Source organism: Ovis canadensis, chromosome 3 (genome assembly GCF_042477335.2).
Source record: "Ovis canadensis isolate MfBH-ARS-UI-01 breed Bighorn chromosome 3, ARS-UI_OviCan_v2, whole genome shotgun sequence".
Lineage (NCBI taxonomy): Eukaryota > Metazoa > Chordata > Mammalia > Artiodactyla > Bovidae > Ovis > Ovis canadensis.
In genome coordinates, this window is record NC_091247.1 from 205,024,925 (window position 1) to 205,052,276 (window position 27,352).

Here is a 27,352-nt window from a genome sequence, read left to right on the forward strand (position 1 = left end):
TTCCCTGGTGGCTCAGATGGTAAAGAATATGCCTGCAATGCAGGAGACCTGGGTTCAATCTTGGGTTGGGAGGATCCCCTGGAGGAGGGCATGGCAACCAACTCCAGTATTCTTGCCTGGAGAATCCCCATGGACAGGGGAGTCTGGTGGGCTATAGCCCATGGGTTGCAGAGTCAGACATGACTGAGAGACTAAGCACACACACACACAGAGCCAAGGAAAAATGATAGTGAGATTAAATGACTTAGGCCATCTGAATAGTCAATCAGTAAGTTCAGTTCAGTTCAGTTCAGTCGCTCAGTCATGTCTGACTCTTTGCGACCCCATAAATCGCAACACGCCAGCCTCTCTGTCCATCACCAACTTGCCGAGTTCACCCAAACTCATATCCATTGAGTCAGTGATGCCATCCAGCCATCTCATCCTCTGCGTCCCCTTCTCCTAATGCCCCTAATCCCTCCCAGCAGCAGAGTCTTTTCTATTGAATCAACTCTTCGCATGAGGTGGCCAGAGTACTAGAGTTTCAGCTTTAGCATCAGTCCTTCCAAAGAACACCCAGGACTGATCTCTTTTAGAATGTACTGATTGGATCTCCTTGCAGTGCAAGGGACTCTCAAGAGTCTTCTCCAGCACCACAGTTCAAAAGCATCAGTTCTTTGGCGCTCAGCTTTCTTCACAGCACAATTCTCACATCCATACATGACCACTGGAAAAATTATAGCCTTGACTAGACGGACCTTTGTTGGCAAAGTAATGTCTCTGCTTTTGAATATGCTGTCTAGGTTGGTCATAACTTTCTTTCCAAGGAGTAAGCGTCTTTTAATTTCATGGCTGCAATCACCATCTGCAGTCATTTTGGAACCCCAAAAAATAAAGTCTGACACTGTTTCCACTGTTTCCCCATCTATTTCCCATGGAGTGATGGGACCAGATGCCATGATTTTAGTTTTTTAAATGGTGAGCTTTAAGCCAACTTTTTTACTCTCCTCTTTCACTTTCATCAAGAGGCTTTTTAGTTCCTCTTCACTTTCTGCCATAAGGGTGGTGTCATCTGCATATCTAAGGTTATTGATATTTCTCCTGGCAATCTTGATTCCAGCTTGTGCTTGTTCCAGCCCAGCGTTTCTCATGATGTACTCTGCTTGTAAGTTAAATAAGCAGGGTGACAATATACAGCCTTGAGGTACTCCTCTTCCTATTTGGAACCAGTCTGTTGTTCCATGTCCAGTTCTAACTGTTGCTTCCTGACCTGCATATAGGTTTCTCAAGAGGCAGGTCAAGTGGTCTGGTATTCCCATGTCTTTCAGAATTTTCCACAGTTTATTGTGATCCACACAGTCAAAGGCTTTGGCATAGTCAATAAAGCAGAAATAGATGTTTTTCTGGAATTCTCTTGCTTTTTTGATGATTCAGCAGATGTTGGCAATTTGATCTCTGGTTCCTCTGCCTTTTTTAAAACCAGCTTGAACAGTAAACAGGGAACTAAAGCAACCATTTCTGAGAGACCAAAGCCTAAGCATAGTAAAATCACATAACACAGTCAGCTGACATCTGGACATCCCCAGAATAACAATAACAAAATGTTGAAGATACATCCTCTAGTGTCAGTGTGTAAGAAATACTGTGGCCTATTACATTGATCGGGGGTGTTGACTAAAAAAATATAGTTACAACCTGAAAGTAGAGAGCTGTTCCATTCAATGGGAATTTTTAGGACTTCAAGCCAGGGAGGCAGCATCTCAAGTAGCCCTGAGAAACTGCTCTGAGACGGTGGAGGATGGAGTCAGATTATATAGAAGTTTGCAACAAAGAGAGCAGATAGTCTGAACATCAAAGATTACTGGTAGTTAAGGAAAACCAGATATCGCACAGTAAGGAAATTAGCGCTCTTCTATGTATGGGAGAAGAGGGCATGACAGCCCGCTCCAGTATTCTTGCCTGGAGAACCCCATGTTCAGAGGAGCCTTGGCAGGCTACAGTCCATGGAGTTGCAAAGAGTCGGACACGACTGATGTAACTTAGCAGGCACACATGCATGCCTGGGAGGATGCAAGCGTCTGGACTCACTGAATTCATTCCTTTCACATGCACCTCAGCTATCTGGGGCCAGTAATCCTGCATTTTCACATCCCCAGCTGCCCACCCCCTCACTCCTGTCTGTAGGGAGCGTCGTGTTGGCAGCTATATCACAGGGATGGTTCTTCCTTTTGGGGGCCCTCTGGGTTGAGAAATTCCCATTTGGAGGGCCAGAATCATAGATAGCTGTGAAATCCTTGTTTATAGATATGACAGGAGATACTCCATTTCAGTGACTTTTTAAAATTTGGTTTTTTCCTTTGCATTCGTTTTCTTCAGTCACTGGCAATCTTTCAGCTGCCTTGTCTGTGTTGGTAGCTGGCTTCTTTGAAATACACAGAAAGCACTTCCCACCAGTGGAGCAACCTCTTTCAGGCAAAGTTGTCACCGTCTCCTCCATGCCCTGGTCCCAGCTGGTTCTTCAATACGTTTTACTCGGAGTGGCTGAAACCCTGGTCAACCCAGCCTGTGAGTAATAATTTTTTTCACCTCCTGTTGGAACATACTGAGTCTTCACTTGGAGTACATTGCCTCAAGTGGTTGGAAATCTGATCCTGCCCCAGAAATTTCCTACAATGCTTCAGAACAAGCTTATGCATCATCCTCATTTAAAAAGAAATTACAATTTCTCTTCGTTCTTTTACCACATACAGACAATTGTTAATTCAACCTGAATGTTAATAGGATGGAATGGAAGATTTACTAATCTGGTTGAAGGTAGCAATCATTTGGTCAGATACACAACAGGAGAAAATTCTGCTAAAACCTAGAAGACAAGACTGATATGTAATCTTTCCTCTGATCTTCTCCCTTCCCTCTTTCCACCCTCTCCCTCTAATTCATAGATAAACTCACTTATATACTCCCTCCAAAAATGACATTTGTAGTGTACGTTGAGAGTATATAAACATGCAAATGAACTGAAAGTTTAAGCCAGTTTTCCAGACAACTCAGTGTCTTTAAATTAAATGACACTAAATTAAGTGTGATCACGAATGTTTCATAAGACAGGTTCAAAATAACTTTATTAAGTATCAAGGGTTTTCTGTATCATCTAGATGCTGATATTAATTAAACTAGCCACTTCAAAATTCATCAAAGTATTTCAGTGACTTCTTACAAAACTGCAATATGTATGTGTGAGTGTGTGTGTGTGTATACTTATCAGTGTGATCTACTGTGTCTTATATTTCTGTCTTCCTTATAAGTTCCCCACACAGAGGATCTTAATTGTAACTCAAGCCAATTATACTTTACCAAAATTATTTTTATAACTTCCTGACTCTCTTCCTGCCTCTAATGTCTCTCCCATTCTATCTGCTCAACTCAACCTTTTAAGTAATTTTCATAGATGACAATTCTAATTCTCTTGCTAAAATCTTCAATTATTCTTAAATTTCTCAAAGCAATATACATATATATATGTATTTAATATATATGCACATATACACATATATGACATCAAGGTAGTTCTTTTAAAAAATCAAAATAAAATTAAATGTGTAATTACAGCCATATATGTATGTTAGACTTCTTTTTTATAATTTTAGGTCATTTCATTCACATGAAATAAATAATTTTATGAGATTCTAAGATGTGGCTATCACTGTTTGATACTAGAGGAAATACAAAAAACGTATAAAAGGATATCACCACACAAATGTTTGTGACTTCCCTGATGTTTCCAGAAGATTGTTGGAAGTAGTCAGCTGACATTTTATAGGTAATGAATGAAGGTGATGAGTGAATGCTTATGTGCTCAGTTGTTAAGTCACGTCCAGCTGTTTTGCGACCCCATGGACTATAGCTTGCCAGGTTCCTCTGTCCATGGGGTTTTCCAAGCAAGAATACTGGAGTGGGTTGCTATTTCCTCCTCCAGGGGATCTTCCTGACCCAGGGATCGAACCCGAATCTCCTGTCTCCTGCAATGCAGGTGAACTCATTACTGCTTGAGTCATCAAGGAATCAATGAGGGTGATGAGTGAATACAATCAGGAAATTCCCAGCCAGCTAAGCAATTGTGGTTCAACATTTGAAAGCTAGAGAGGCACTTTTAACCAGAGAGTTAAAAAGGCAGATCATGTCATATTAAGCACTTAGTCCATCCATCCCTGATTTCCCATCTGAAAACTGAGGTCCAACTAAGTCCACTGACTTTTTCCTCTATAGAGCTCATGGGACAGGGAGCAGAAGATTTCATTTTAATTTCCAGCCTTGTTATTAACTACACATGTGACCTTAAAAATCCACTTAGCCACTAAGCTTCACCTTTTAGACCTTTAAAATGGAAATACTTATAATTCTTCCTCATATCACAGCATCGGTGTAACAGTCAATGGGAATGAAACCTACTCCTGAGAATTAAATGACATAAAATGTGAGAGGGTGTTTTGAACTATCAAATCAAGAATCATCCTTCTGAAAGGCAGGATGGCATAGTTGTTAATATCCATAAAGTCGGGCAGAACTGAATTCAAACCCGTTCAGCCACTGACTAGTTGTGTGAACTTGGCAAAATTATTCTGCATTTTTGAGGCTTTCTCATTGTAAGGACTAAGTGAAATATTTCATGTAAAGGAAGAAGCAGCGTGTACATAGACAATATATAGGATAGACCGCACTTACCATTAACAATTGCATAGCTTCCCCTGGTGGCTCAGATGGTAAGAATCTGCCTGCAATGGGGGAGATCTGGATTTGATCCTTGGATTGGGAAGATCCCCTGGTGGAGGGCATGACAACCCTCTCCAGTATTCTTGCCTGGAGAATCCCCAAGGACAGAGGAGCCTTGTGGGCTACAGTCCATGAAGTCACAAAGAGTTGGACACGATTGAGTGACTAAGCACAGCACAGCACATGTGTGCTGCTATTATTGTTCCTATGCTTCAGGGAAATTAATAGTCCAAGACTCAGGGCTCAAGCACAGATGTCCGGCTCACAAGTCATAGTAAAAACCACACCTCCCACAACTTGAACACCAGGAGATCTGATAGTGGGAGCAGTATTGTGTCTTTGTCACCAGTCATCCAAAGTTCCTTTTTTCTTCTTACTTCTCACCTCCAATCCAACAGCAAGTCTTAGTCTTTACTCTGAAATATAATTTAAATCTGGTCCTGTCTCATCATCTCCTTTTCTATTCACCTAGTTTCTAATCCCAGTTCTTTTTTTCCCCATGCACACTTCTTATTTAAAAAATAAAATAAAAGATTTAATATTCCAGGGATATAGTGGACTTAGGTGTGAGTTGTTTAAAATATTTTTAATAAACATCACTGCTGGAAAAGTGGTATGTAAACACACAGGTGGGAGTGTGTCTGGCAAGAAAATACAAGGAGTCTCATGCAGTTGGAGGCATGAGGAAGAGATAACCTGGTCAAACTGTCAAACTTAAATTTGCTCCAGGGGGATGGGGGAGGGGGCGGGGGCAGGTTCAATCATTTGTTTGGGAAACAAGATCCCTCATGCCTCAACTAAGAATTCACATACCACAACTAAAAAATCCTGCATGCCGCAACTGGAGAAGGAAATGGAAGCCCACTCCAGTGTTCTTGCCTGGGAAATCCCGTGGACACATAAGTCTGGCAGGCTATAGCCCATGGGGTTGCAAAGAGTTGGACACAACTTAGAGACTGAACCACCACCACCGTATTGCAGCTGAGACCTGGCACAGCCAAATAAATAAATAAAAATTGTCAAAAAAAAAAAAAAGAATTGGTCAACAGGGTTATGTGGTTTTCTCTAGCTACATCAGACTGCATGGATCTAGGACCAGATAGTGAATTGTCTTGCCTGTCAATTTCCAGAAGGCAAGAGACAGGCAAAGACATGAGGGAATGTGGAAGAATATGATTCTAATAGTTGACCATGGAACTTAGCTTGGATAAAAAAAAAGTAGTGAGAACACGTAGGGCATGAAAGAGGTGAAAATAATGAAAGGAGTCATGGAGTGGAAGCCCTGAAGGAGGACAGGCATTTTGATGGTTGGGTCATCGAGAGCAAGCTGGGAAGACGGAAGGTGGTAGTCAGAGGCCAGTTCACAAAGTTGAGATTATGGATCAGTGATGATCACTACTCTGGGGCATGTGTTGGCAAACTTTTTCTTAAAACTTTCAGATAGTAAGTGGTTCGGTTTTGCACTCGTTTCTGGTGCAACTACTGAACTCCGTCATTGTGGTGTATAGGCCGTCAGACATGATATACAATGAATGGGCACGGCTGTGTCCCAGTAAAACTTTATTTATAAATAGGTGGCAGCTGGACCTTACCTGACCGTAGTTCACCAACCCCTGGTCTGAGGTACAAGTTTCAGCATGTGTCCATAGGTGTGCGTGGCTAAGGTCAAATAGTGGACAAGGACATTAGAAAGAGGGTCATGGAACTGTCATATCTTGGGCCATTCCAAGATATGACAGAATGGAAGGTTGGAAAGATGATCTATATGTATGTGTGTGTTAAAATTGCCAGGGGACTTCTCTGGAGGTCCAGTGGTTAAGACTTCATTTTCCAATTCAGGAGGGTTGAGTTCACTGGGGGACTAAAATCCCACATGCGTTGAAGCCAAAAAATAAAAATAAAACAGAAGCAATATTGTATAACAAATTCAATAAAGACAGAAATAGTACACATCAAAAAATATATATTTTTTAAAAACTGCCAAGAATTAAGACAGAAGTGGAACCAGAGAGCATAACAATGAGAGGGGAGCTGATGACTTTGAAAAAATATAAGAAAATGTCACAGAGATTGGCAGCTGACAGCAAAGAAAAGAAATATTAGGTGATCTAACCAGGAAACATGAGATTCAAAGTTGAAGATTTTGTAGAGATGAGGGAGGAATAATGATCTGAAATGGTAATAGCATAAAGTTCCATTTTCTAGTTCTGCCATACTTCTCCACATGTTCAAAACAAACCCCTCACCAAATGCAATAAACACATTTTAACTGTTTAAGAACAAGTGAAGTAAAAAAATTTCCAGGAATGAGTCTCCAGTACTAGCTGCCTGAGGAAGGCAGTTATGGCTCTATAGTTTGTAGATTCCACATAAACTGTGATGGGGCATCTCTGAGAACACTACAGTCTCCACCTGGAGACAAATTTCAACTCTCTCTTTGGCAACAAGACCAGCTTTCCCATACACTGTATATTTTTTACTGTGTCTTCACAGTAAAATGATCTTCCCTGGTGGCTCAAGCAGTAAAAAATCTGCCTGCAATGCCGGTGACTCAGGTTCGATCCCTGGATCTGGAAGACCCCCTGGAGAAGGGAATGGCTACCTTTCCAAGTATTCTTGCCTGGAGAATTCCATGGACAGAGGAGCCTGTTGGGGTATAAAGTCCATGAGGTAGCAAAGAGTCAGACACACCTGAGCGACTAACACTTTTCACAGTAAAATTAGGATTTTAGAATAGTGGCAGACTTGTTGATTACATCTATACTACAGTATGCTAAAGGAAATATTATGAAACCTAAAAAAATCAAGTCGATGATCACCAAAGTCAAAAAAGATCAGAACACTCCTGAAATTGGAGTTCGGAGGACTTGAAAAGCCAAGTCCTATAAAAGAGAACCAGAAGTTTTCAAAATGAGGAAAATGACACCAAAGAGAGATTAACCAGCAGGCAGAGAGCTGGCAAAGTGTGCTCATGAATTATATACTGTACCAGAAGTTCTTGCAAAAGAAAAGCACAGGATTAATAATTAACTAGCAAAGTAATAATGGGCCCAAATTTTCCACTTTTTCTCACTGAAAGAAATCGTCCTACTTCATCTTCCTGCCCATTGTTTGTCTCCTTGTATTTAGAAAGAGGAAAGTTCATCAGCCAAATCCTTTTTGTAACTGAGTCATTCCTGCCCAAAGCCTCTTCAGCATTTCTCTTGCACTTTCCTTTGGCTTTTCCTGAGAAAACTTGCAAGCTTGGCCTCAAACTCCTGCAAGTAATTTGCAGGGCACAATTCAGCTCTGGAACCCACGTCTCCTGCTGCCAATATTTGAAGCCTTTCTTCACAGTATTTTACTTATCATCATCATTACCTTAATTTCCAATAACAATATTTGTGATGTTAAGCACCTGGTTAGTGCTGCCCTTAGTATTATGCATATCTCTGCTCTCTGCCCTCCCAGAGTTCAAAATCCAGGGAAGATGTACTGATACTTTCTCCCACCCTCAGCCTTAGTACTTCAGCACATCTGAAGCACAGAGATTCCTTTAAATGTTTATTGAATTATAAATAAAAACACATGGAGAACACAGAGAAAGCAAAATGAAAACGTTAAATAAATATAGGAAGGAATAGTAATACATTTACATTAAGTATTAATAAGTTCATTTAAAAGTGCTGGACAAGGGACTTGCCTGGTGGTCCAGCAGATAAGAATTTGCCTTCCAATGCAGGGATGTGAATTCAATCCCTGGTCTGGGAACTAAGATGCTACATGCCTCGGGATGACTAAGTCCACTCGCCACCATGAAGACCCAGGCAGCCAACAATGACAGTAAATTAAATTTTTTAAAAAGTGCTGGACAAATGCAGAGTTTTACTGGGGTAAAGTATGGGGAAACTAGGGGTGAAGTCTTCGTGAAAGGAAAGGGGGAAGATAATTAAATTTCATTCTTTGTAGAGAGAGTGAAACTAAAAGTTTAGTGTTCGTGGCATATCCATTTTCTATCACCACCTTTCTTTTGAAAAAGAGCTTCAATATTTATTTACAGTCTCTCATTGCAGAAAAATTTGCTAAGTACAAAAGAGTAGGAAAAAAAATTAAAAATCCAATCATTCAGCCACTCAGAGCTAAAACCATTTATATTATTTGATGTGTTTCTTTGTAATTTTTTGCCACTTATATACAGAAGAGAGAGATGAGTACAATAAACTCCCATGTATTCACATTCCAGCTCTAATAATTTTCTACACATGGCCCAAACTGTCTCTTCTCTACCTTCATTCACATAATGTCTTCCTCTTCATGGTATAATTATGAAGCAAACCATAGGTATCAAATTGTAATAAATACTGTAAAGATTTTAGTTTGTATCATTAAGATGGCTATTCATAGTTATGTTGATATGGAATGTATACAATTATATATGCTTACTTCATTTATTTCTAATATAAAAAATTATGTTTAATTGAAATTTAAAATAAAAACTTTCCTCCGTAATTTTCTTTTCACCCCTTACCACCATCATTACTACTATTCAAACAATGACTTGGGAGGGAAAAGATAACCATTCTGGAGACCGAATACTTAAGCTACTGCCTTTCCTTAATTGGGATATTTAAATGCATATAAAAATAAATAAAAGGGAATTCCCTGGCAGTCCAGTGGTTTAGACCCCACACTTTCACTGATGAGGATCTGGGTTCAATCCCTGATTGGGGAACTAGGATCCCGCAAACCATGAGGTGCAGCCAAAAAACAAATTTTGTAATGCATATGAAAGGATTCATACAGTGCCTTGGTGGATCAGATGGTAAAGCATCTGTCTACAATGCAGGAGACCTGGGTTCAATCCCTGTGTTGGGAAGATCCCCTGGCGAAGGAAATGGTAATCCACTCCAGTACTATTGCCTGGAAAATCCCATGGACAGAGGAGCCTGGTAGGCTACAGTCCATGGGGTCGCAAAAAGTCAGACACGACTGAACAACTTCACTTGCACAAATAGGGGATATTTGATTTGGTAAAATTGATATCATTACAAATGGCTAACCTTATTCAGTTCTTGTATACATCATAGCAAGTAACAGTCATACACCTCAAACAAGTACATAATGATCTTACTACCATTTCATAGAGAAGGCTGAGACTTGAGAAGTTTAAGTATAGAATCTGTCTACCAAGTAGGAGACATGGGTTCAATCCCTGGGTTGAAAAGATCCCCTGGAGAAGGAAATGGCAACCCACTCCAGTATTCTTGCCTAGAGAATCCCATGGACAGAGGAGCCTGGCGGGCTACAGTCCATAGGGTTGCAAAGAGTTGGACATGACTTACTGACTAAACAACAACCTAAAATCACAGAGGTAATAAACATCTGACCCAGGATTTTATCATAAGCTTATCTAAGTCAGAGCTCACACTGGTCGCTGCCATGCTAGTTTTCTATGACAGATTGAGTTTTCCATGGGGAATCTAATGATGTATATAAATAACAGAATCATAGAACTTACTGATATCGTCATGATACTATCCATTACAATCTTCCCAGGTGGTGCTAGTGGTAAAGAATCCACCTGCCAATGCAGGAGATGTAAGAGGCACAGGATGGGTCAGGAAGATCGTCTAGAGGCAGGCACAGAAACCCACTCCAGTATTCTTATTTGGAGAATCCTGTGGACAGAGGAGCCTGGCGGACTTCAGTCCATGAGGTCACAAAGGGTCGAATACAACTGAAGCAACTTAGCATGCATACATGATACTCTCCAATACAAGCCTTAGCTCAATCCAAAATCCATAAGAAATATTCAAATTGATGTATAACTTGGGTGAATACTTTGGGACACTCAACCACCTAGCAGTTAAATTTTCCTTAGAGCTATATAGAACTGTATTTTGCCACATTTTATTTCTTGTAGATATCTGTAAACTGTAACATTGTATCAGCTCAGTTCAGTCACTCAGTCCTGTCTGACTTTGTGACCCCATGGACTGCAGCACTCCAGGCTTCCCTGTCCATCACCAACTCCCGGAGCTTGCTCAAACTCCTATCCACCGAGTTCGTGATGCCATCCAACCATCTCATCCTCTGTCGTCCCCTTCTTCTCCTGCCTTCAGTCTTTCCCAGCATCAGGGTCAGTCAGCTCTTCGCATCAGGTGGCCAAAGTTTTGGAGTTTCAGCTTCAGCATCAGTCCTTCCAGTGAATATTCAAGACTGTTTTCCTTTAGGATTGACTGATTGGATCTCCTTGCAGTCCAAGGGACTTTCAAGAGTTTCTCCAACACCACAATTCAAAAGCATCAGTTCTTTGGCACTCAGCTTTCTTTATGGTCCAACCCTCACATCCATACATGACTACTGGAAAAACCATAGCTTTGACTAGATGGACCTTTGTCAGCAAAGTAATGTCTCTGCTTTTTAATTCACTGTCTAGGTTTGTCATAACTTTTTTTCCAAGGAGCAAGCATTTTTTAACATCATAATATATCTTACTCTAGTAATGTTAACAAAAGTGAAGTGAAAGTCTCTCAGTCATGTCTGACTCTTTGCAATCCATGGACTATACAGTCCAGGCAATTCTCCAGGCAAAAATACTGGCATGGGTAGCCATTCCCTTCTCCAGGGGATCTTCCCAACCCAGGGATCAAACCCAGGTCTCTTGCATTGCAGGTGGATTCTTTACCAGCTGAGCCACAAGGGAAGCCCAGTGTTAACAAGGCCCAACAGAAATTTTACCTGCATCAGTAAACTTTCTTGGCGGTATGATCAACACCGATTTGAAGAGTATCCGTACTTTTACTTTAGAGAGAATTTTCTATGAACTTATGGTTGCTGGGAGGAAGAATGGAGGGAAGGGTTAGTTAGGGAGTTTGGGATTAATATATACACACTCCTGTATTTAAAATAGATAAACAACAAGGACCTACTGATTAGCACAGGGAACTTGGCCCAAGGTTATGTGGCAGCCTGGATGGGAGGGGAATTTAGGAGAGAATGGATGCATGTATATGTATGGCTGAGTCCCTTTGCTATTCATTTAAAGCTATTGTAACACTGTTAATTGGCTATACTCCAATATAAAATAAAAATTTTTTAAAAAGGAATAATGTTCTAAATTCTGTCTAAATTTTGTCTTCTCAGTCTCTGTAATATACAGATTTGTTCCAAGTACCATCAGAAGAACCTTTATGAATTGCTTGACACTGATCAATGGATTTGCTTGTTTCATGGGGGCACTGCTGTTGGAGTTGGTCTACCTCATCTCAGAAGGTAAAAAATGGTTTGCTTATATATATATATATATACATATACATATATATATATATATATTGATTTGATGACTAGAGAATTGAGAGACAAAACCTTAAGAGAGGCTTTGCCAGCATAGTCTTTTTTTTTAATTGATCCACTTTTGCAATTAAGATAGAATTAAGATAGGAAATAGACTCTTGCTGTATTCATTAATTTCTGGGAATTGTTTTTCTTTTGATAGGAGGAGGTAATTACAGAATGTCACTTCTCATGAGACCCTGTCTGCTGTCTTTCTTTATCGTACTTTAATGCAAACTGGTCATTATGTTCTTATTTCAATAATGGGTCATAGATAACCCTCAGAAAAGGTAAGTCCTGTGTAAATATAGGAGGATGGGGGTATCTGGATGATCCTTTATCCAGAAATATAGCCTGCAACCAAAGAGAAATTGTGAGTTGAACTGGAAACATTTCACAATAGATATTTGGTCAGAAGAAACAACCAATCTGAAAAAGTCACATGCTGCATAAAAAGTACTTCTCTTACATGGACTGGTAGAAAAATCAAACAGAATAACATTAAAAATTAGCTGTCATGACAAAATGTCTTTGGCTGTATTTTAAATCTACAGACTTTTTCCTTTATTCTGAGATGTTAATACAGCTTAAAATTTATTAAATTTGCTTGTGATATTTTATGGGAAATACTGAAGGCTTATTGTTCTCTCCTTTCAAAAAAGCATTTTAAAATTGTAAACAAATATTCATATTCTTTACAAATAAATTTAATTTACTTACCTTCCAACTATGGAAAAAATAAATTCTATGAAAAAGAAACTCCTTTTAACACTAGGTATCCATTCAAAAAATATTTATGAGGATCCACTCTGTTTCAGATACCATATTAGGTACTAGAGATACCATGCCAAGAATATTAACTTCCAGATCCTCACAAAATTTCTAAGGGTGTAGGGAAGCAATAAAATTGAGTAATAAATTAAATGATAGGTATAGTAGAGTTTAAGAAACGAATCTAAAGTCTTTGATTGTTAAGATCAAACCCTGTTCTTAGTTAACTGAGAAAGTTAAGCCAAAGTATGTAATGAGTAATTACCATGTGCCAGGCTCTACGTTATTAATACATGGAATTATGTGAGACATGGTTCCAGTTCTTAAGAGCTCACATTCAAATTGTCATAACTAAGTGTGAACAACAGAATTTGTTGACATCTGTGATGATCAGAGTCTTTAAGTGTAAACAAAGCCTAGAACACTGATATTAGGATTTTATAAGATAGCTTGGAAAAATCTTACCAATACCTCTACCTAAACATCTCTTGACAAGCTGGCTATAAATGTGGAGATTCCCCACAGATTCCCCCTCAGAACTGATGATTTGCTAGGAAGCACAATACGTGTGATTACAGGTTTATTATAGCAAAAAAGTACAAATCGGAATGAGATAAAGGCAGAGATGCATAAAACAAGGTCTAGGAGGGTTCCAGAAACAAAGCTTGTTTCATCCTCAGAGATGTGGTACCCAAATGGCATCAGTGTGACAGTGTCACAGCAGTGTGACGATACACAGAGCACTGTCACCCAGCAGAGCTTGCCTGAGCTTCAGTATGCAGAGTTTTTATCGAGGTAGGGGCTTCCCTGGTGTCTCAGACTGTAAAGAATCTGCCTGAAATGCAGGAAGACCCAGGTTCGATCCCTGGGTCCAGAAGATGCCCTGGAGAAGAGAATGGCTACCCACTCTAGTATTCTTGCCTAGAGAGTCCCGTGGACAGAGGAGCTTGGTGGGCTACAATCCTTGGGTTCCAAAGAGCTGGACACGACTGAGTGACTAACACTTCTGTCTCATGTGGGCAGGATTGACTGAACCATTGGCCATATAGTTGAACTCAGTCTCCAGTCTATCTTCTCTCCCCCAAAACTGGGCTGATACCCACTCTGTGGCTCAAAATGCCAACCCTCTAACCCTGTGGTTGGTCTTCCAGGCTTGCCAGCTCCCATTCTGAGTCATGCCATTAAGAAAAACCATCAGGTGGGGCTTAATGAGCCAACCATGAATAACAGAGACACTTCAGTCCCTTAGGAAATTCAAAGATTTTTAGAGTTTACCTCCCAGGAACCAGGAAGAAAGGCTAGACAATTTTCTTATTACACACAACTGTTCTTGCAAATATGTTTTACTGAAAATCTATTTTTACTGAGAATCTGCACAGTATGATAGGATCTGCTATATAACATCACTGGGTCTATTACAACAATTGTATAAAGTTGACAAAGCATCTACTCTCTAGTTGCAGTGGACAGGCTTCTCATTGCAGTGGCTTCTCTCCTTGCGGAGCACTGGCTCTAGGGTGCATGGGCTTCAGTAGCTGCAGCACATGGGCACAGTAGTTGTGGCCTCCTGGCTCTAAGCTCGGACTCAATAGTAGTGGCACTTGGGCTTAGGTGCTCTACAGCACGTGACATCTTCCCGGATCATGGATGGAACCACGTTTCCTGCAGTGGCAGGCTGATTCTTTACCACTGAGCCACCATGAAAGCCCAAGAGTTTATACAGTTTTGGCAGAGTTTGGTGCCCATTAAAGGAGGTCTACCAAGAACACACAGTGAGTACATCTTAGCATCATGCAATGCGAGGCAGAGGGGAGGAGCAGTCTCTAAACTTATATTGAAAAGAACATCATTTAAATTATTGCTAATTGATTTAATTTACTTCTTTAAAATGTTTTTCTATTCATACTAATACTGTGTTACATCAAGTCATATCCTAATCAGTTCAGTTCAGTTCAGTTCAGTCGCTCAGTCGTGTCCAACTCTTTGCAACCCCATGGATTGCAGCACACCAGGCCTCCCTGTCCATCACCAACTCCCGGAGTTCACTCAGACTCACGTCCATCGAGCCAGTGATGCTATCCAGCCATCTCATCCTCTGTCGTCCCCTTCTCCTCCTGCCCCCAATCCCTCCCAGCATCAGAGTCTTTTCCAATGAGTCAACTCTTCACATGAGGTGGCCAAAGTACTGGAGTTTCAGCTTTAGCATCATTCCTTCCAAAGAAATCCCCAGGTTGATCTCCTTCAGAATGGAATGGTTGAATCTCCTTGCAGTCCAAGGGACTCTCAAGAGTCTTCTCCAACACCACAGTTCCAAAGCATCTAGAATCTTGCAATTGGGTGTCACTGTTGAGGTCATCTAATCTAACACTATACCCCAAACTAGAATATGCACAATCTTCTTCTAGTACCCAGGAAATGTTCTTTACTTTGAGAAGTAACCCAACTGTTGATAAATATATTTCCCAGAATAAACCTACTTTTTCTGTCCACATAGCAACTCTTCAAAACATTCAATAAATATTTGGGGCAATAATGTACAATGTTAAAAGAGTAGGTTCTATAGTCAAACTCCACGGATTCCAATCCAGGTAGTCTAGCTCTGTGTCTTCAGTTTTCATGTCAATAGCAACAATAAATAATTCATTATGTTGCTTAGAGGATTAAGTAGTTAATATGCATAATAAGTATTCAATAAAGATAGCTATTTTAACCCCCTTCTAACATAGAGACAAACCACTCCAATTTTTTTCATAGTACATGATTCCTTGATTTTTCATTATCAAAACCCCTCTATCTTGATGGATAGATAACAATTTGTCAGTATTGTTCTTAAAATATGGTTTCCAGACTCAATCACAAGGCTCAAAATGGGTACATCCAAGATAGATATGTTACTTTTATCAACCTTCTCAATCTCTCTCTCTTGGCATTTTTAATAGAATGCCAATGGAGATTGTAGTTACTTTTTCAGTAGTTGCATCATACCTATGTTCAATTAAAACCTGAGGCTTCTTTTTTTATTTTTAGCAGTTTCTCTCAGTTCAGTTCCAATCATCTTATCACAATTTCGTTGTCTAATTAAATGCAGGACTTTATCTCTTATCCTTAATAAATGTCAACCCATCATTCTAAATAATGGACAGTTTAAAAACTTGATTCTGTCATCTGGTGAATTACGGGTCTTTACTTCTTTACCAGCTTTGTGTCACTGGCAAATTTAGTAAGCAAGTTTCTAGACTTCTTTCAGGTAATTGATAAAATTGTTGAATTGGACAGGACCAAAAGCAGAGCCTTGTTGAAAATTCCTAGAGACCTCACTGTAAGTTAATGGTAATCAACTAATCCTCTCCTTTTGGATATAATCAGCTGCCTCTTCACCTAGTTACTATCATTGAGCCCACACGATTCTCCATCATTCCCAGAATGACATCACAGGAGACTTTTGTCAAATAGTTTTTTTCTGGGAGAAGATATATCTGAGTTTGTGACAGTCACTTTAGCCATCAGATTAGCATTCATCAAGAAAGGCAATGAAGTTCATTTAGATGATTTGATTTTAGTGACCCTAAACTGGCTTATGGTGACTAATTAGGGCCTCTAAAAGAGAGTGATCCTTAGACTATCTGCATGATTTCAGGTAGGACAACATCTTGTTAAGAATGCTTAAAAAAAGGAAATGCTGCAGTTCACTGTTCTCAGAGATGATGAGAAGATAAAGTTAAATAATATATTCGAGCATTTTAATGTTAGAGATTATTTTAAATATAGAATAAAGCCATAGTGGCCCATTCAGTTAGAAAGAAGATCAGTCTGTTTAATCAAACAGCCAGACCAATTTCTTTGACAGAACTGAGCATCATGAAAAAGAACTCTATAGCTCTATGTTTAAGCATCCCACAAGCCTCCACATTCCATTTAGCATATAGGATATTTTAAATCTTTAAGGATTCATGTCAGCAGAGCATGTGTGTATGTGAGCGTGTGTGTGTGAGTGTTAGCATATGATTTGAAAAGATGATCAGTTATCACAGTCTCCAAGCTGCATTAGTCATTTTTAGCACCATGATGGAGAATGGTGTGAATGCGGTAAATTCAAAAGATTTCTCAAAACTTGACGGTGCAGACAGATAGCTGTTAGAGTGACATTTTCAGTACAAGTGAGAAAACTGATGCTTCTGGGATCTCTAACTCTAAGTGCCTTAAAGGAGAAGATACAAGACTAAACCCATCCTCCTACACTAATCATTTCAGGAATAGTTTATCTAAAAGTAGCAATGCTAATAAAAAGGGAGTGAAGAAGTCAGTCAAACTGCTTATTTCGACTCTGTGCCATTAGCAACCAGATCAATTTTCTCACATGCGTGAGCACAAGCTTACCTTCTGACAAAAATAACAAAATGGGAATTCAGTGAAAAGTGACATCTTAGTTACAGACGTGGAGGTGATTGAAAGATCCAAAGCAGAATGTCTCAAAGAAAAAAAGGATAATTGGGCAGAATCAAGAGGTCAAGGTATACATCTTCCTGTCCCGTTAGCCCTTCCTTTTCAGAGTTCAGCAAAGGGGCAGAGCACGTAGCAGTTTAACGCCCATCAAGAGCCATTTTAAAATAAAACTGTGATCTTTTAAAATTCTCATTTAAATATCTCTGATGATTGAGACCACTGACAGCCTTGTCGGCATGAATCACTGGGTTGTTCTTGAAATGGGAATTTGCAGTTGCAGTAAACTTGAAAGAAGGAAATATTTATGCATCTGGAAAGCTATTCAGCTGGATTTCACAGGTCCGCGCCTATTTTCTTGGAGATGGGTTTCTTCAAACTCAGGTCAGTGCCTAAGGTCCAACTTCATATGGGTATTGAAATGATAGACCCAGAGGGGAAAAGTGGCTCGCTACCCAGGAATTCACCTATGTTGTTGTTATTGAGTCGCTAAGTCGTGTCCAACTGTTGCCTGCCAGGCTCCTCTGTCCCTGGGATTTTCTAGGGAAGAATGCTGGAGTGGGCTGTCATTTCCTTCTCAGGGGATCTTCCTGACCCAGGGATCGAACCTGTGCCCCTTGCATCTCCTGCATTGGCAGGCGGATTCTTTACCACTAGCGCCACCTGGGAAGCCAGGCCATATTCTACATTTGTCAAGTAGTTTAGTGCCCCCATTCCCATGGATGATATGGCAGGCCCCCAGTGCTTCACGAGCAAACCGTGCTCTTCTTTCTCAGTCAGAATCAGGTGCAGAGACCCCCTCATCCAATGGGATTATATGTTCCAGAAACAATTTATTCTACATCCTCAACGTTTGGCTCCACAGAGACCCTCGGCATTGCCCCGAGACCTTAAGTGTTCACAACAGTATCATGTCAAAGCTCAAAATACCTTTCCAACATGGACAGCAAGTATCCAGTGCTGCTGGCTCATGAGAGGTAGAAAGGGCAGAATTTGGAGTCAGAGCACTTGAATTCAAACTGAACTCTGCCCTTAATAAGCTGTGAAGTTTTTAGCTCTAGGGGTTCAGAACAGGTCTTCCCAAGATGAGTTCCTTTGGCATGTGGATTATTTTGAGTGAAAGGCAGTGGAGACCCTACTGCCTCTCCCTTAGATTCATTGAAACAATTTAAATTGGAAAGTTTTCCCCAGAAAAAAAAAGAGTTTTCATCAGAGATACACTTTATCTAAGGTGGCAGGGCAAACATCTAATTACCAAACGTCTGTATTTACCTAGGCCTATGTGCTCAGTCGGTCAGTTGTGTCAACTTTTTGCAACCCTCTAGATTCCAGCGTTCTTGCCTGGAGAATCCCAGGGATGGCGGAGCCTGGTGGACCATCTATGGGATTGCACAGAGTCAGACACGACTGACATGACTTAGCAGCAGCAGCAGCAGACTTCAGCCCACCAGACTTCTCTGTCCATGGGATTCTCCAGGCAAAAATACTGGCATGGGTAGCCATTCCCTTCTCCAGGGGATCTTCCTGACCCAGGGATCAAACCCACAGCTCCCACAATGGCAGGCAGGTTCTTTACCACCGAGCCACCTAGGAAGCCACAAGGTTCTTACACTATTATGTTATTATATTTATCTATATGGCAGGGCAGACATCTAGTTATCAAACATCTGCTGTCTTTCTTATCATCCTATAAATGACCCTCCTTTCTTGGAAGCTCCAGGTCCCTACCCCATTTCTTACATCATGATGGCATATATACCTCATTGTATCTTTCTCTCTTTGAACCTGTCATGTGGGGGGAGGTCCTTGTAAGTACAAGATTCAATTTTATTTTCTCCTGTCAATCTGTCTCAGGTCAGTTTCATTCTTAGACCAGCCAGAAGAACCTAAAGGGACAGAAGAAAGGATTTTGCAACCCTGACTGCGCATTACTTAATTTTTCTGAGTCTCAATTTCTCCTTCTCTAAATGGTGTCACTAACAACTTCCAAGATATCTTGGACGACCAGAGGAAATAGATATAAAGCACCAAATCAGTAAAGCACACAAAAAATAGTGATTTGTGTTGTTGGGGTGGTTGTTATTGTAATTTGAGTGGGATCTCAACATTTTCCAAGTGGGCTAGGATTATCATGGATATGATGTTCCAGTTTGGCACTTTCATAATTCTTCAGGAATATGTTCCATAAATGCAGAGCACAGGTGTCCTAGTCAGCTTCAATTCTAGGACTGGATTGGGATGAGATGAAATAAAGCTATGTTCTGAGATTTTTCTTGGCCCTCTTGGACCCATGTCATTAGTGGTACACCCTTTGCAAGGCAAACTTATACATCTAGATAGAGTTAGACACACATCTATGCTCCTCCCTGCAGTGTTGAAGTTGGCTCTAGAAAGATGAATGGTATTTGCCTTGGTAAGCATAAGGGTGAAGAATTTCTGGTCGAGAGAATATATAACAAGCGAAAGTGTTAGTCGCTCAGTCATGTCCAACTCCTTTTGATCCCATGGACAATAGCCTGCCAAGCTCCTCTGTCCATGGAATTCTCCAAGCAAGAGTACTGGAGTGGGTAGCCACACTTTCTCCAAGGGATCTTCTCAACCCAGGGATCAAACCCACATCTCTTGCATTGGTGTATACTTTATCACTTGAGCCACCAGGGAAGCAGGCATATATCAAAGCCTAGAAGTAAGGAGTCACCTGGTGCATCAGAGGAACTCAGAAAAGATCAGTAGCCTGAAAATATTCAGGGGGAATCACGTGAAGTCAGGTCAAGGAAGTAGGAGTAAAATCATGCAGGAACTTCGGCTTACAGATATTTTTTAAAAAGCTGTATGCAATATATATGGAATCTAGAAAAATGATATTGATGAACCCATTTACAGGGCAGAAATAGAGACACATAGAAACAGATAGAGACATAGAAAATGGCCTTGTGAACACAGCGGGGGAAGGATAGGGTGGGACCAATTGAGAGTGTAGCATTGACATATATACACTACCATGTGTGAAACAGATAGTGGGAAGCTGATGTACAGCTCAGGGAGCTCAGCTCAGCGCTCTGTGATGACCTACAGGGAATGGAATGGGGTGGGTGGGAGGGAGGCTTAAGAGGGAGGGGATCTATGTATACTTATGACTGATTCATGTTGTTGTACAGCAGAAACCAACACAACATTGTAAAACAGTTTCCCTCTAATTTTAAAAAATCTATATGCAATAAGAATGTATAAAGGCACTAAGCAAGTCACATCTCCTTGTGTTTTAAGATCACTGCGGATGCAGTGTAATTTGAAAAGGAAAGGAGAATGGCTTGGGAGAAGCAGGATGGGTTCAACTGAAGTAAAACTCAGGCAAGTCTAGTAATGATGAACTAGTGACAAAGTAGGCAGATGGAGAGAAATGGATGGATGTGAGCTTGATTTTAGAGGTAGGGTAGTGAAGCTTTTGAGTTAGGAGGTGGTAGCATGTAGAAGTGGGGTCAAGGAAGTGGTCCAGATTCTGCCAAAAGATAACTGGGTGGACAAAGAGTCTATTCACCAAATGGAGAACGTTAGAAGACAGGTTGAAAAACTTATCACCTTTAACACATTAAGTTTGACCTATCTATGAGACATCCAAAGGGAAATACCTGGAGCTCAGAAAAAGGATCTGGGTTAGATATATAAATATGACAATCTGTGGCACAAAAATAGCATTTGAATCCAAGGAAGTGAACAAAATTATCTAGTGTGAGTATTAAGAAGGAGAAGAGAAGGAGAGAAGGACCTAGATATTAGAGGTTGGGTGGAGGAGAAATGGCTGGCTAGAGAAGGAAGAGGACAGCAGAGAGGTAGGGGGAAATACATGCTTTCATGCATGGATGTGTATGTGCGTGCATGCATGTTTGCGTGCTGTGTGTTCACTGAAAATAGGAAATAGTAAGTTGTGTTAAATGCTACTGTGAGATCTGAAACTATCACCACATTGATAATCGGCTATACTCCAATACAAAATAAAATATCTAACAAAAAACAAGGATCAGTAAGAAATGAAAAAGAAAATTCTAAAGATGCTCTGAGGGTGAAATAGCTCAAACAAGTAATGTAAGGAATGGTCAAAAAGGAAGAAATAGCAAGTATAAAACTCAGAAAATTCATCAATCTTTTAGTTTCAGAAATGCTGCTCAGTGATGAAGGAAATGAAGTCAGATATTAAATATGATGATTAAATATGATGAAGTAAATGAAGCCAGATATTAAATGTCTATATAGAACACATTTCTATTTAACAGCAGCAAAATAGTCATTAACATCATTTGATAATGAGCGGTCCTTTCCCTTATATTCCCTGTATTTTATACAAACAATATATGTTTATGTATAAAAAAATGCTACTGTGAGATCAAATAATAGAATGAAGAATGGAAAGTATCCTTAGATTTGCAACATTACGATCCTTAATAACTGTAACAAGAGTCATTTCAGCAGTGAAAAGGGAAAGCAAACCAGATTGGAACAGGGTCAAAAATAGCTACTAAGTGAGGAAATAGAGGCATCACATTTAAAACCACTCTTTTTTTTTTTTTTTTTTTTTACTTTACAATATTGTATTGGTTCTGCCATACATCAACATGAATCCACCACGGGTGTACACGTGTTCCCCATCCTGAACACCCCTCCCACCTCCCTCCCCGTACCACACCCCCCCCCCAGGTCATCCCAGTGCACCAGCCCCAAGGATCCTGTATCGAACCTGGACTGGTGATTCATTTCTTATATGATATTATACATGTTTCCACACCATTCCCCCAAATCATCCCACCCTCTCCCTCTCCCACAGAGTCCAAAAGACTGTTCTATACATCTGTGTCTCTTTTGAAGAACTTTCTCTGAATATTTAAAAAATAAAGTGGTGGCTGGAGGAAGCTGTGGGTAGATTTGCCAACTTAAGCAGATAAAAATACAAGACACCCAGTTACATCTGAATTTCAAGTAAACTAAATTTTTTTTAGAATAAATATATCCCGTGCAATAATATGGACGTACTTTGCATAAATTATACTTTATAAAGTTACCAGGGCAATATTCAGGACATGCTCCTTCTAAAAAAAATATTTCAAGGTTGTTCTTAAAATCAGATTTAACTATGGGTCCTGTGTTTTATCTGGGAAACTGAGATGTGAGTTCAAGATACTTTTTTTTAATCTTGAAAGATACTTGAGCATGTTTAACTGATGAAAATATCTGGTACAAGTGGAGAAATTAAAAATGCAAGAGAATGGATACACGTATGTGTGTGGCTGAGTCTCTTTGTTGTGCACCTGAAATTATCAGAACATTATCAATGGGCTATACTCCAATAAAAAGAAAGTTTTTTAAAAAGAAAGAAATATATGCAAGCAAAAAAAAATGCAAGAAAGAAAGGGAGATGGACTTCTTATCAAGGGTAGATATTTCTTTCCTCTACTGAAATAGAAGAAAGGAGAGCGGGTGTGCAGGTGCAAGCAGATGTATAGTTCTCGTATTAGAAATATACTGGAGTCTTCCTTTCACGGGTCCCAACTTTCTTCATAAAGTAGGCAGCAAACCATTCATGAGAGCAAAAAGGAAATAGGATGAGAATGAAGAATAAGAAGAATGGGAGATAGGAGAATGTTATTTCGAGAGCTAGAAAAGATGATTTAGAAGAGAAGTGCTGGACTTCCCTGGTGGTCCAGTGGTTAAGAAGCTGTGGAAGGGACACAGGCTCAGTCCCTGGTCCGGACAGATTCCACATGCCGCAGGGCATCTAAGTCCATGCACCACAATCACTGAGCCCATGTGCCTAGAACCCGCGCTCTGCAACAAGAGACACCACCACAATGAGAAGCCCATGTACCACAACTAGAGAAAGTCCGTGTGCGTCAAAGACCCAGCACAGCCAAAAGTAAATAAATAAAAAGAAGAAGAAAAGTGTTAAGATGGGCGGTAGTGTTGAAGGCATAGTTGACACTGGTGATCATGAAGGGCGATTTCAAACCACCTAAAGCATGATTCTACTCAGTAATATTCAGGTGCTCAAGGCAGTCACGAGACTGTCCAGTAGATTTTAAAATGGTCTAAAGATCACAAGACACAGGGAGAAAGGCACAAACTCTATTCATGACTTTAAGTACTCTGGGGGTAAATCTTATAGGCTATTTTCTCATAAATATGCAAAAAAGTGAGAAAGCTTTCTTCTCAAATTCTGAAATTAATGTCTGCACCATTAGCTAATTGAAGCTGCAAATGAGTGAACAGACTGTACCAGCAGGCAGATTTGGGACAAAAATCAGTTCCTGCTATAGCCATGATGTTATTTAAATTCAATATTTCACTCTTTGAAATAGCTCCACTTAGAGATGGATTTATTAAATCAGTTCACAAAAACATATTAGGTTCCTACTATGTGCAAGTACTGGCTAGATACTGAATTAATAATACCAAGGCTGATGTTTAATTAACAAGAAGAATCTTATAGAAATATTTGACACTCAAATTAATATCAGATATATTCATTTGACTAATGCTATTACAATTACAGTTCATTGCTAATGGCATTATCGGGCTATTATCACAAAGCATTACCTCTCTTCTAAAACTCATTTCCATGATAATTCATTGAAATCATCATGAGAACACACTATCTTGATGGGTTTTTACCTCCCAATGCTCTTCAAAAGAATGAACTCACCCTTCTAAGAAAGCTTGTTATCCCAAATAGTACCCAGGCCCGTTCTCCTGCAGTTCAAGTGAACAATGCATAGAGATTTCTCTACAGTTTTGAAAGACACTGTGTCCCTTCCTGGAAACAGCAAGCTGATTTCATTTTTATCCACAATTCCCAAGAAGTAGAAATGCAAATTTAAGTCTCCATGCAGACATTGTTATGAGAAAAAAGTATTGAGCATGTGTAGATTCAGGACCAAACTCCAACCACCCCTTCATTCAACAAATACTTATTCAATCTCCTTTACATGACTTTAGGCAAACAGTTCAGCCTCTCTGTGCCTGTTTCCTTGTCTGTAAATTGAGGGTAATAATAATTTGAGTAGTTATTAGATAAATATGAAAAAAGTGGTAGAAAAGCCAAAGTTAGAATATAGTTGTTAGATATTATTTCCTTCAGGTATCATGAAAATTAATGTGTTTTAAAAATTAACTCAGGTAGGAGAGCTATGAATCTCAAATGAAGCATTTAAATCAGGTTACTGAAAGGAGGAAGGAAAGAAATTAACATTTATTAAGTGTCAGTTATATGCAGACCTTGCTACATGCATTTCACAAGGATATTATTTCATTAAATCTTCACAACAATTCTTTGGGGGTAGGTATTTGTAGCCCCATCACGGATAAGAAGGAAATGAGCTCAGAAAGCTATACAAGGTACCCAAATCCTATAGCGGTGGATTCCTGATTGGAAAGCTCTTTTTACTGCATAGGGTTTATTTCTCGAGATGCAGAAGCACATACACCCTGGAGAATGATGGTTACATCTTTTTAATTGCCTACTTCTTGGCTCCAAAGCCAAAAGCAGACAGTGAAGTTATAGATGTGCCTAAAATAAAGTAAGGTGTAAAACCCATTTCAGTTTTGCCTCAACCATTTTGGATATTTGCTAAACCATTCCCATTATAAAATAACTTTTAAAAAAATCTAACAAAGTTTGAAGGAAATAATTGCTCCCTGTGCCCAACTGAAGTCCTTGAAAAATTTCAAAAGGCACATTTTAAGGTTTTTGACTTTTCAGTTCAGTTCAGTTCAGTCGCTCAGTTGTGTCCAACTCTTTGCGCTCCCATGAGTTGACAGCACGCCAGGCCTCCCTGTCCATCACCAACTCCCAGAATCTACCCAAACCCATGTCCATCAAGTTGAGGATGCCATTCAGCCATCTCATCCTCTGTCGTCCCCTTCTCCTCCTGCCCTCAATCTTTCCCAGCAACAGGGTCTTTTCAAATGAGTCAGCTCTTCGCAGTCAGGTGGCCAAAGTATTGGAGTTTCAGCTTCAACATCAGTCCTCCCAATGAACACCCAGGACTGAGCTTCTGATCTTTTGACTTTTAAATAAAGATAAAAATAAACAAATAGGACCTAGTCAAACTTACAAGCTTTTGCACACCCAGAGGAAACCCTAAACAAAATGAAAATACAACCTACAGAATAGGAGAAGATATTTGCAAATGATATGATGGACAAGGGCTTAATTTCCAAAATATACAAACAGCTCATACAACTCAACAACAACAAAATAAACAACCCTATCCAAAATTGGGCAGGAGATCTAAATAGACATTTCTCCAAAGAAGATATACAGATGGCCAATAGTTACTTGAAAAGATGCTCAACACTGCTAATTGTTAGAGAGACGCAAATCAAAACTACCAGGAAGTACCACCTCACACCAGTCAGAATGGCCATCATTAAAAAGTCCACAAATAATAAATGCTGGAGGCAGGGTAGAGAAAAGGGAACCCTCCTGCACTGTTGATGGGAACGTTAGTTGGTGCAGCCACTATGGAAAACAGTGTGGAGGTTTCTCAGAAAACTAAAAATAAAATTGCCACATAATCCAGCGATCCCGCTCCTGGACACATACCCAGACAAAACTGTAATTCAAAAAGATAGATGCACCCCTATGTCCATAGCAATGCTGTTCACAACAGCCAAGACATGGAAACAACCTAAATGTTCATTGACAGATGAATGGATAAAGAAGATGTGGTGTATGTATATGTGTGTGTGTGTGTATATATATATATATATATATATACACACAATGAAATATTGTGTGTGTGAGTCACTCAGTCATGTCTGACTCTTTGTGACCTCATGGACTGTAGCCCACCAGGTTCCTCTGTCCATAGAATTCTCCAGGCAAGAATACTGGAATGGGTTCCCATGCCATTCCCTTCTCAAGGGGATCTTCCTGACCCAAGTATCGAACCCAGGTCTCCTGCATTGCAGGTAGATTCTTACCATCTGAGGCACCAGGGAAGCTGGCAATAATTACTGAACATCTGTGTGTGATAGAATGAAATATTACTTAGCCATAAAAAAGAATGAAATAATGCCATTTGGAACATTGGAACGTAGTATGATAATAGAGATTATCATGCTAAGTGAAGTAAGTCAGAAAGAAAGATAAATGCCATATGATATAGGAGATCCAACCCGTCCATTCTGAAGGAGCTCAGCCCTGGGATTTCTTTGGAAGGAATGATGCTGAAGCTGAAGCTCCAGTACTTTGGCCACCTCATGTGAAGAGTTGACTCATTGGAAAAGACTTTGATGCTGGGAGGGATTGGGGGCAGGAGGAGAAGGGGACGACCGAGGATGAGATGGCTGGACGGCATCACTGACTCGATGGACATGAGTCTGAGTGAACTCCGGGAGATGGTGATGGACAGGGAGGCCTGGCGTGCTGCGATTCATGGGGTCGCAAAGAGTCGGACATGACTGAAATGAACTGAACTGAACTGAATATCACTTATATGGAATCTGAAATATGACACAAATGGGTCTATGAAACAGAAACAGAATCACAGATATAGAGAACAGACCTCGGTTGCCAAGGAGGAGAGGGCTTAGGGGAGGGATGGAGTGGGAGACTGGGGTCAGCAGATGTAGGCTTTTATATGTGGAATGGGTAAGCAGCAAGTCCTGTTGTATGGCACAGAGAACTATGTTCAATATCCTATGATAAATCATAATGACAAAGAATACTTTAAAAACAGTGAATATTTATATGTACAACTGAATCACTTTGCTGTACATAGGTAATAAACACAACATTGTAAATCAACTATACTTCAATAAAAAATTTTAAATATTTTCACAGCTCCATAACATTCAGAATGAAATGTTAGTAAAAAGAGGAAATACTACCTCTTCCTCCAAAAAGAGATAGTTGAAATCTGCCTTAAATCAAAAACAATATGCTTGTCATAACTGAAATATGCCTGGAATCAAAAACAATATGCTTGTCATTATATATATATATATATATAATGTATGTTGTATACACTATAATATATATATAGTGTATGTTGTACTGCAGAAACCAACACAAAATTGTAAGCTA

The 27,352-nt window shown here is 39.8% G+C and overlaps 1 protein-coding gene across 1 annotated transcript in view; it reads left to right on the forward strand.

The window, feature by feature from the left end:
• Positions 1-27,352, forward strand: part of SLC15A5 (solute carrier family 15 member 5) — a 99,054-nt gene that overhangs the window by 50,061 nt on the left and 21,641 nt on the right. The window contains 2 exon segments of the mRNA XM_069586489.1: positions 2,356-2,544; positions 11,875-12,003. Coding sequence (XP_069442590.1) covers positions 2,356-2,544; positions 11,875-12,003 — 318 coding nt within the window.